Raw genomic sequence first — 11,303 nt, 5'->3', positions numbered from 1 at the left:
TGCTGTAAAATAATTTTATATCCATATTCCACAATTGTTCCCATGCCTCCATTTCTATATTGTGACCAATATCTGCGTATTGCCCAATGTGTATATATTTATATATCCAGATTCTGATCTTAACGACCTCCTGGGTGTTGCCTGCTAGGCCTGTCTGATGCTAAATCAGTTAACCTCCCTAGCCTATTTATCTTGGCTGACCATCTCTGTACACGGCTCCATGAAGATATTTCATCTGGCAGCCTTGAAAGTTTTCCTTTCATTGTAACTCCGCTTTTTCTCAGGGTGCACGCACACACACACCCTAGTGAATTATTTCTATAATGAGATAAAGATCTCTAGCCAAGGAATGATTCTTATTATAAAGTCCCCATGTTCCTCTAGGAGACCTCCCCTGGGTATATATTAAAACCAGAATGATCCCACACAATAATTTAAATCTACAAAACTCAATTCATTTCATACTTCCCCCCAGGCATTTGTCTTACAAGTGACCTAATAATGATGCATTGTGACAGTCTCCAAAGAGTACATGGGAACACAGTGCAACTATTCCCCAACATTTTCAGGAAGCAGTTTTTATGTGTTCCAATTTGAGAGGAGAGACTTTAAAATCTGAAAGGCTGAATTCTTTATTCTCATATGGGAAGGAGCCTGGTAAAAATAAATTGGGTGTTCCAAGCGACTTGCAGGTTACCAAGAGGTTGCAAATCTTTAATATATAATCTATATAGTTCAGTATAAACCTTAGGGATACTCATACCTGAAAAACATATTAAAGGTCAAATTCCTAGCTAGCACACAGTTTGCCAGATGTTGCGTCTTTTAAGGGTTGTCTCATATTTTAGAAGCTTTTTTCATAATGCAGAATTAGACATGCGGATAATGCTTATCACAGCTCCAATGAGTGACGGGAACGCGGTAGTTAGTTGGAACATACACACATATCACATGGAATGTTTAGTTGTAACAGAACTCTGGTGACCTTTAGGAGGAAACACTTTTTCAGTGGAGAACAGGTGGCACAGTGGCAAGAAAGTTGGGCCCAGGTATGGGAAACCTAGCTATGATGCTTGAGCTTTTTAAAGTTCCGTTAGAGCAGGCTTCCTCAAACTCGGCCCTCCAGATGTTTTGAGACTACAATCCCCATCATCCCTGACCACTGGTCCTGCTAACTAGGGATCATGGGAGTTGTAGGCCAAAAACATCTGGAGGGCCGAGTTTGAGGAAGCCTGCATTAGAGCCTTGCACAGAAGAGGCCAGGTGTAGTTCAGTGAGGAGTGAATTCCATAACTGATTGGCCGCCACCCCACCAACTAAAAGTTTTTTATACCCACTTAAGTTTCCAAACCATCTTCAAAGGCAGCCGCACACAGAGAGCATCACAGTAGTCTAGCCTGGATGTAACAAGTGCATGGCTAGGTCTGACAGATGGTGTAGCAGCCTAAGTTGATTGACGGCACTGCTAGCCATCAATGCCACCTGCACTTCCGCATACAGCACTCTCCTGGAGAACCACAAAGCTGTGAGCTTGGAATAGAAACAGTACAGCCTCATCCATGACCAAGTGCACACCTCTATCCACTTGGGCTGATTTCCCAGTCCATGGCATTATCTGATTGGTTTCAGCTTGTTCACCCTTATCCACCCTAAAACCAGTTCAAAAGTCCCACAGCCTCCTGCCTTCTGCAGATGGAAAAGAGAGGTTGAACCAAATGTCATCCCCATATTAGTGATATCATAGCCCAGTCTTCCAGATGATCTCCTTCTACAGTTTTACAGATGTTAAAAAGAATTATTCCCCTATAAGCCAATTGCCATGGAGCATAACAGAACTTCCCCATCACCACCTTCTTGGATTGATCCTCCAGGAAGGACTGGAGCCACCATATTATTATTATTTTGTTAAGTTCAGGGATTTATACCCCACCCTTCAACAAGTTCCCATTGCAGCTTACACATTTTCCCCCCTAGCAGCATCTATTATGAGTTGCATTTCTGAACCACGGTCTCTCCAAATAGTCAGTAGGGGCATATTTGAAATTCTGCTTTGTCCCTTGTTTTTCCACATTTACATTCTTGCTATTGCTTCCATATGATCTTTGGAAACGGAAAAAAAGAAATTCATCTGCTGTTTACACTGATGGATTGAATAAACAGATATTTTCAGAGTTTCTAAAAAGACAGGATTTCTGGAGGGAATTGTTTAAGTACCAGGGGATTTTTACAAAATTCTAATACTGCTCCCAGTTGGTGCAGATTTTAAACCTTCAGTCAAATATGCACAACATTTTGATGCTTTCCATTCTGTCATGCTCACAACAGTAAATGTGTGGACTAAATAACTCTTCAGATGCATAAATGAGAGATCATATATATATATATATATATATATATATATATATATATATATATATATAGTGGTGCATGGCTATTTGAAAGCTACATTCTCTTCATTATGTAGAGGTGTTCCCAGTGGAGTGAATAGTTTAGCAGCACTCCTGAATCCTTTGCTGTTGCTTGAGGCTCAGGTGGCCTCGGTGGTGTGGTCTGCCTTCCATCAGCTTTGGCTGGTGGCCCAGCTGTGTCCCTCTTTGGACAGGGTAGCCTAATTTCTGCTGCCTATGCTTTGCTAACCTCTAGGTCCAATTACTGCAACTCTACGTGCAGCTGGCTGCCTCTGAAGATGGTTCAGAAGCTTCAGCTGCTGCAGAATTTAGTGGCCAGGTTACTCACCAGGGCAAGACAGTTTGAGTACATTACACTGATCCTGGCCTGACTACACCGGCTGCCAGTTAGTTTCCAGGCCCAGTTCAAAGTGCTGGTTTTGACCTATAAAGCCTTAAACGGCTCAGGACCACAATACCTCAAGGACTGCCTCTCCCCATATGAACCAACCTGGACCCTGCAATCACCATCTGAGACCCTTCTTCATATGCCTCCAAGAGGTCTGGAGGGTGGCAACACAAGAACGGGCCTTTTCTGCAGTGGCTCCCTGTTTGTGGCATGCTCTCCTCAGGGAGGCTCTCCTGGCACCTTCATTACATATCTTTAGGCAAAAACATTCCTCTATAACCAGGCCTCTGGCTGATTAATGTTCTTTGGCCTTTTAAATGTATTTGTGGTAGGGGGGTATTGGTTTGCTTTTGTTTAATTGTGTATTTTGTTTTTCCATTTTATATTCTTATGTTCTGAACCACCCTGTGGTCTTCAGATGAAGGGCAGTATGCAAATGTAATAAATAAAATAAAAATAGTAATACTTAGATACCTTCTCTTTAAGTGAAGATTCGTCTAAGAAATCATTTCTGTGTACTCTATAATTTTCAGTAGATAAACATGTAAACGCAGACTATCAACACTACAGTTGAGACAGCAGTTCCAGTGACGTTTCCTCTCATTTGGCTATTCGATCATTTGAAGATGCATTATTCTCTTAAAATATATATTGCAACAGCTGTGGCTATTGAAAGAGCTGATTCAATCAATAATTTATGTGCCAGGTTAAGGGGCCAAGCCTAGTCCATAGCACATTTTTGCCTATGAAGAACAAAGACTCAAAAGAGATTAAGATACATAAACAAGACAGGATGCCAGGATTAGGTTTATAATCTTCCGGAACAATGGTATGGCTAATGCTAAAAGTTCATATTGTAGTGAAAAACTGTGAATGAAACTGTGTTCTCTGAAAACTTCCCCAGCTGGAGTGAGCAATTTTAAAACTTTCAGAATACTCTGTGGTGAAACAGTGCATTAAATGTCCATACCAGCCAATAGTCTTGCAGTAATGACTGTTGACGAACCCCCAGTGCACTCAACAAAATCAGCTAGGACAGAACCTTGAAGAAGTTTATCTTTGCTGGTGCTGTTTCATATTGGGCACTGGAAGCCATCCTTTCAACAGGTACTGACGAGGTAACGACTGTTGTCTATGTGTTTTTCTCTGGCCTTTTGATAACCTGAAGATCCATCCTTCTTTAGGCATATCTAGGAAAGAAAGAATTGCTGAAATGAGCATTTATAAGAATTGTAGGAAAGATGCATATTTAACAATAGTCTTACAATGTTAAGAATCTAGCAATAAAATCCCAGAATACCTTTTCATTCATTTTTCCCCCATTGAAATGGCATTTTTTTTTTAAGTTTCATTTCATTTTCACTGAACTGTAGTCTTCAAGAGTGGAAGTGTGATCTGTTATGGTAGCGAATTCCAAAAGTGAATTATGTGTTGTATAAACACATACTTCCTCTTCTTTGTCCTGTCAGTCAGTTGTAATGAGTGATCTGAGTTGGATAAAGTGATTCTTCTTTGCCCTTCACACTATTCATAAACTGATAAACCTTATCAGATTCTCACTTTTTGATTCTCACTCCTTTATTTTTCCAGTTGTCCCAAACACTTACCTCTTCTTTATTTGAAAGATATTGCAACCCCTTCAACAGGGGTATCTTAAATGTGACTGCAGATATACCATTATGAGATTCAAAGTCTTGCTTCAGTTCTGAAACAGTATCAATATCTAGTTCCAACGTACGCCATAAACATTTGTACCTTTGAATTCATTGGAAGGTCAACAGGCAGAAATAGCAATGGGTATATTAAACAGTAAAACATTTCCTTTTTGAGATTTAGGCAATATTAAACATTAATGAAAACTGATTTAGTGCCTGTGAGCCTCTATTCCCATAGAGGGAATATGTCACATTAATTTTTTCATTGAGATGGTCATCTGCAGCATAAGGTTCTGCTTAAAAAACAGCACACCAAAATACCCACAAAGCTTCAACAGCAAAGGGAATTTATAATTTTTTTATGTGGAGAAACAACAAGGCCTTGTTATTGATTTTAGCAATTTTCACAATAGAGAGCCAAAGAGATCAATCTTCTGCCTCTTCCTCTGTTTTCAATTTAGCAACTTCCTTCAAGATTTATCAAGTCAACCTCAGCACAAATTACTGCCAAAGTCTTGTGAGTATCCAAAACAAAGCAAAAACAACTTCAGCTGCTCCCCCAAAGGCATCTTTTAGCCAAACTATACTATCCTCTCAAAACATTTATGTCAGTGAACATAGGAAGCAACCTTATTCTGAGTCAAACCATTGGTCCATTTAACTCAGTATTGTCTAAAGTGACTGGTATTAGCCCTCCAGGGCTTCAAAATGGGGTCGTGATAATGAAAAAGCATTTTATATAATATCTGTTTTCTAATGAACCTTACAGCAAATTTACTTTTGACTAGTAGAGAGCCCCAGCTCAGGGGTAAAAATATCATCAATTTATAAATGAATAATAGGTTATAAGTAGAGTTCTGAAAAGCTGTAGTTCCAAGATAGTAAGATACTGTCTTCGTCATTTCTCTTTTGTGTAATATTACCTATCAATATAAACAGAATATAATGCAACAAGGGGTATGGAACCAGGGCATCAGGTGACACAGGGAACCAATCATATCCTGGTTGGCCCTACAGAGCTGCTGATTGGTCTAGTTCCTCTCTGTCAGAGTAAAGGTTGCAGCTCAGACAGCCTCTCCCTACTGGACTGACTGTCTGCCTCCAAATCATCAGCCTTGTGCCTTCTCTTTTCTCTCTAGCTGCACATCTCTCCTGACTTGATCTTAGAGGCTGGACCTGTTTTAGTTGCCACAGTGACACACTGGCCCCATGCAGCAGGTGCCTGTGACACTATTACAGCCATAATCCACACAGCATTCACAATGATAATATTTGCACTTGAATTTTCCCGTCGAGTAAGAATAAAACTGTTATGAGTTGGGTGTGTGGGAGAGCATGGCCTGTGCATGCTGCAGCGCAGCCCTAAATTGCAACATGCAAACCACAAAGCTCTTATGGCGGAGTCCCATTCATACATCCCCTTGTGACAATGCTGATGACTGCATCTGAAATGGGGCCCAAATGGGGATGTTGGATACAATCTGAAAGTACAGGTACTTACACAAGCAAAGAAGATGAGTAGCAAGTAGAAAAATCCAAGAGAGCACAGCATCACAAGTTCTGTTCTGTATTTTTGTAATTTTGCATCTTCAGGACAGTCTGGAAGGCAAAATAGATACAGTTACTTTATGGAACCTTGAGTGATTTGTGTGCAATAGAAGTTTAAAAAACAGTCCATCATACTGTACCTGTTACTTTTAATGTAACTGTACTAGTTTGGTTAGCATTTTTAACTGGTGACCTTATGATGCATGCATATGTCCCACTGCTAAGACTTGTAGTATTTTTAATCTTCAGATAATGCCAGGTGCTATTAGAGACCTCTGAGGAGGTGTTAAGATCTCTTGAATATTCATATTCTGTATTATATTGCAGATCTGTCCATTCTTCACCAATTTCACCAGTCTGCAAAACAACAGCATATGAGGGGTTAATATGCCGCCAACCAACCAGAATGTACATATACACCAGTCCTAAGGAAATACAGGGTAGAAGGTACGTCACACTTTTATGGTTCTGCTTTAAAGGCTCAGTTCTGTTGAAGAACATGAGCAGCTGAAGGACAGAATCGCTTTTTTAAAGGGAGGGGTCCATTTTATTTCCTGGAAGGAGCAGAGCAGTGACAAACTGGTGCTTCTTTTATTTCCACTGACAACTATGGTACTAATAGGAGATCAAAAGAATTTGCACCCCATCCCTTCCTCCGGGTGCTCCTCCCATCAGAAAAGGGTCCCATGCAGGAAAAGGTCATACAAGGAATCTCTAGGGCAAGTGCCCATTTGTCATTGGGAAAGAGACTTGGAGGCCATGGAGTAGTGATTCCCTTGGGTCTTACTAGGAGCGCATGAGTGTTCCTGCTCTCCTCCTTCTAGGTGTGAGGGAATTTCTCCTACAGTTGCCTAGCAACCTAACACTCCTGTAGAATGGGAGCACACAACTGGAAATAGCAGAAAGCTAAGAAACACTGGTGATCAAATTTCTGAGCATAGTGGTGCTGAGACAAACCTCATTTGCCCAGTGGGCAAGTTTACTTGTCCATGATAAAGATGCCTGCTGCTCAACTCCAATGAGATGACTGGATGTATAGCAGTAGAAGAGAACTGCTCATATTAATTTTGTTGAGGAAAGCAGATGGGAAGTGATCATTTATTTCCACTTATCAATATGAGCTGTTCAAGTAGATGATACAACTAGAAGGGGGCAGGAAACTCATCCCCAATACACCCTAATTTATTGAAGAAATGCATTATACAATACATTTAAATGCTGAAATGTCTGTCTAAATGTTGTCATTCTGAATTCTTGCAAATGTTTTACAGTTTGGATAAGCTCTCTTACTGCCCTTTTGAATGACAATACATTTCAATCACAATGTTCTTCTTTGCTATACACATAACTTCTCGTGAATGCCAAGACTCAAAATTAGTTAGTTCATAATTCAGACCTGCACGAGTCATACTTCCCAACTGTATAAAAAGCCCTGGCTTTGTTTCAGTGAAATCTAGTATCTTCATAATTCAAACCAAGATTGATTTCAAGTTAAATTTATGGGGTTTTTTGCCTGTGCAGCCAGCATGATTAAGCATTCAAATTCTGCCAGACGTTGGCTACTGTAACCCTTTCCTTCCCAAAGAAATTGGAAAAAGTCCCATTGCACATGGAATGTTTTTGCTTAAAGCATTTAGAAAGCAGGGAAGCCAAAACGGTTGATTGACTCCCATCAGTCCCCAGCCTGCATGGCTAATGGTAAGGTATGATGAGACTTGTAGTCCAGCAACCTCTGGTTTATAGGAACAGCAGCAGGAGTCTTCCGTTCCCAGGGTGTGGTCATTGTCGTATGCTGGCAACTTCTAGGAAGTCACAGGCAAGAGCTTAGTGTAGAATATCCACTGCGTTGCGGAATATCTTCGGGAGAAGAAATGGCAAAGGAGTAGACATTACACAAATCAGGAGCAGAGTCCCTAAGATGGTTGGATGGTGCCTTGCACACCTCCTTCCGGCAATTTCTGCAGCCAAGCTGGTGCCAAACATATTGCTCTGCTTTCCTCTAGAGGACATCAGTGAGGCTGAGAGGGGGTCTTGTATTCTGGGCAGCCCAGGACCTCCATTCAAACTGCTCAGGCTTGCGTGCTGGGGAAGTCACTTTGGTGCTGCAAACACAGCAGATTGACTTCACACCTGGAGGCGCACTGCAGTGTCTCTCGAGACAGATGGATGCCAACAAACAGAAGTCCTGCTGTAACAAATAGGCATTGTGTCTGTTGGTGCTTCTGCTCAACTTCTCTCTGCCTCCATGGTGTTTTGACTACACAGTCGTACTTTGGTTCTCCAACGCCTTGGTACTCGTTCGTTTTGCCTCCTGAATGCTGCAAACCCGGAAGTTAGTCTTCTGGTTTGTGAACGTTTTTTGGAAGCTGAATGTCTGATGTGGCTTCTGCTTGAGTGCAGGAATTGGCTAATCAGAAGCTGCATATTGGTTTTCGAACAGTTTCGGTAGTTGAACAGACTCCTGGAATGGATTAAGTTTGGGAACCAAGGTACTACTGTAGTAAACAAAGCACATATGAAAACAGCCACCATGCAAGGGTGCATTGTGACACATAATGTTGTGATGCATGAGCTTTTCATATACTGTATATTCCTGCGTATAAGACTACTTTTTAACCCAGGAAAATCTTTTCAAAAGTCGGGGGTCATCTTATACACTGGGTCGTATTTCTTATACGGCGAGTATATCCCAAACTCTATATTTTAAGGTGATGTGCACGCAAAAAAACCCCAACATGATGGATATTTTGAAATCTCAAAATAAAGGATAGCTTTTATCTGAGTTAGTAACAGGAGATTCATAACTTGGCTAATGGGATTAGTTTGCCCATCTCTAATTCCTTCGTGAGCACGTGAGAAATAACATTTTGCCTGTGGAGACATCTAGTGGCAAATTGCTGATTTGCTAGGAAGATTCATCTTCACTTGGGTTTAGCAGGGAAATTCTTTAAAAACCCTAGAATTTCTTAGGAGAATTAAACCAAGCTCCTTCTGGATCAATAGGTTTTGTTGTTGTTGTTGTTGTTGTTGTTGTTGTTGTTGTTGTTGTTTTATTATTACTTTTTGAACTATGCAAACTGTAATCATTCATGGGTTTTAAAAGTAATAATTAAAAGCTAAACTTTGCATGAAGTGCAGTGTCTTCATGCCAGGAGCAGCTGGCAGGGAGGGGTAATGCAGCAGACTTGGCTTCCTGGCAGCAATGTCACTGCCACAGACTAGAAAGGTGCAGGAAAGGTGTGGCAATTCAGATGGGGTACTTCTGGCACATCAGCTGCAGCACTAAATTGACCACACCAACCTGACCTCACCATGCCCTGCCTTTACACTGTCCTGGCCCATGACATTGATGCCACTGCTTGGAGGTTAGGGCCATGGCAACACACCGCCCTATCAGACACTCTCGTTTCATACTCAGTCACCGTATGTTACACAACATTACAGACTAAAGAGCCAACTACCCCTTCCTCAGATGTAGGCATAGATCAGTCCAGAAAGATTTCTAGTGGTTGGGAAGAAATCCCAGATAACCCTTTGCCTATACAGTGGTACCTCTTGTTGCGAACGGGATCCGTTCCGGAGGCCCGTTCGCAACATGAAAAGGCCGCATCCTGAAGCGCCGCATCTGTGCACGCACGTGACGCAATGCTGCACTTCTGCGCATGCGCAGAGCGCGATTTAGCGCTTCTGCACATGCACGCAAGTTACGCATGCGCAGAACCTGGAACTAACCCGTTCTGGGACTTCCGGGTTCGGAGTGTCCATAAAAGACGCAACCTGCAGCAGAAGTATCATGATGTATGACTGTATAAAATAGGAATGGCACCCACAAATAAATAATGAAGAACATACAATTTTTTTACCAAAAAAACTCCCAGTAAATTTTGTATGCTACAGAAGTTAGAGGCAGGATCTCTGGGATTTGTATCCTAAAGGGATCATTGAAGAAGAAAAAACAGGGGACAGCAGTTTCAAAATGCTGCTTTGAGTTATAGCCCAGCAGAGGCTGAAAACATACCGTAGCTCAACTTCCAGGTGGAATGAGCCTCTAGGCATCAGCTGAAACAAACACACTGAGAATAAATGCATGGCAATGGTGACACAGAATAAAAATGCTGCTGACAAGAAATGACATACAATGAATGAATTTCTACATACTAGTCTCCATTCTAACACAATGTAATGGATGTGCGCATACTTTACTTTGTTATAGTTGGGGAAATGGGCTGAAAAGTTGTTGTTTTTTAAAGCCATGCCATTTGATGGCAAATTCAATGAATATATACACTGAATTTCAAATAGCCCTATTGCATGACAACGAAACACCGCCTTTCTTCAAAGCCAACATGAAAATTGCCTAGACTTGTGCTTTTGCAATGTTTTTATTTACATAACAGGATTTCAGTTCAGAATTTCAGATCATTTGGCTGCAGAATGTGGCAGAGGCGTAGCGAGGCACCGCGACACCTGGGGTGTCAAATTGCCGTGCTCCCGGGGGGCGCGCCGTCACTACCTAACGACACATGTGTCGCTATGTAGAAGGGGGATTGCGCCTCCCCGTGACTTCTAAACAGAGCCTAAACGGAGCGTCCAGGCTCCAGATAGCCCACTGGTGTGGCGGGCTGCCACACCAGTGGGCTATCTACCTGGAGCCTGGATGCTCCGTTTAGAAGTCGCGGGGGGCACGATCCCCTCTACATTGTACGCAATGCTGCACATGCATGCTACGTAGAGGGGGATCGCCCCCGCGCCTTCTAAACGTAGCCTAAATGGTCCAGGCTCAGGCGCCGATTGCAGGGCAGGGGCGCAGCATCGAGTCCCACCCCCCCTCCAGCAGGCACCCGCACAGTGATTTCAGCAGGCGTGCCTGCAGCTTTTTTTTCCCAGGCTGCCGTGCAGAGGCAAGGGGCGGGGGCGCGGCCCCAAGTGACACCCCCTCCAGGGCGGTACCTGGGGCAGACCGCCCCCCACCCCCGCTTGCTCCGCCCCTGGAATGTGGGGTTTTAGTTCATTTTTTATGCAGTTAATGAACTGTAAGTATGAATGTACCCTGGGTGAGTTGCATGAGAATGTGAAGTGAAACAAATAGTTACCGGTATATATTGTCTTTTTTCTAAGCCCTTCATAGATATAGTTGCAGGCACAATTCTGATTTACGAGGAGTCAGACATAACTAAACGGCTAAACAACAACAACATACATGAGAGAGACATGGTAGAATTTACGTTCCTTTGAATTTTTGCACCTCATTGTTGTTATTATTTTTCAAATTCATTTCAAGACAATAATTGAAATCCTGATTTC

General features: G+C 42.2%; 1 protein-coding gene across 1 annotated transcript; it reads right to left on the bottom strand.

Annotated features, from left to right (window-relative positions):
- Positions 1-3,154: 3,154 nt before the first annotated feature.
- Positions 3,155-6,859, bottom strand: CD83 (CD83 molecule). The gene is made up of 3 exons (XM_060278221.1): positions 6,140-6,859; positions 5,953-6,050; positions 3,155-3,986 (listed from the first exon to the last, which is right to left on the bottom strand). Exons 1-3 carry the CDS (start codon positions 6,498-6,500, stop codon positions 3,897-3,899), a joined length of 549 nt encoding a protein of 182 aa, XP_060134204.1. The 5' UTR covers positions 6,501-6,859; the 3' UTR covers positions 3,155-3,896.
- Positions 6,860-11,303: the final 4,444 nt, after the last annotated feature.

The sequence above is a fragment of the Zootoca vivipara genome, chromosome 8, assembly GCF_963506605.1.
Source record: "Zootoca vivipara chromosome 8, rZooViv1.1, whole genome shotgun sequence".
NCBI lineage: Eukaryota > Metazoa > Chordata > Lepidosauria > Squamata > Lacertidae > Zootoca > Zootoca vivipara.
This window is presented reverse-complemented; position numbering and strand designations above follow the sequence as displayed.

Excerpts from the sequence above, each read along its gene's own strand:
- CD83 (XM_060278221.1), bottom strand. The coding sequence starts at position 6,500 with ATGTTCTTCAACAGAACTGAGCCTTTAAAGCAGAACCATAAAAGTGTG. Across the intron at positions 6,051-6,139 it reads AGTTACATTAAAAGTAACAG|ACTGTCCTGAAGATGCAAAA; the intron begins GTACAGTATGAT and ends TTTGCCTTCCAG. Across the intron at positions 3,987-5,952 it reads TACTCATCTTCTTTGCTTGT|ATATGCCTAAAGAAGGATGG; the intron begins GTAAGTACCTGT and ends TTTCTTTCCTAG.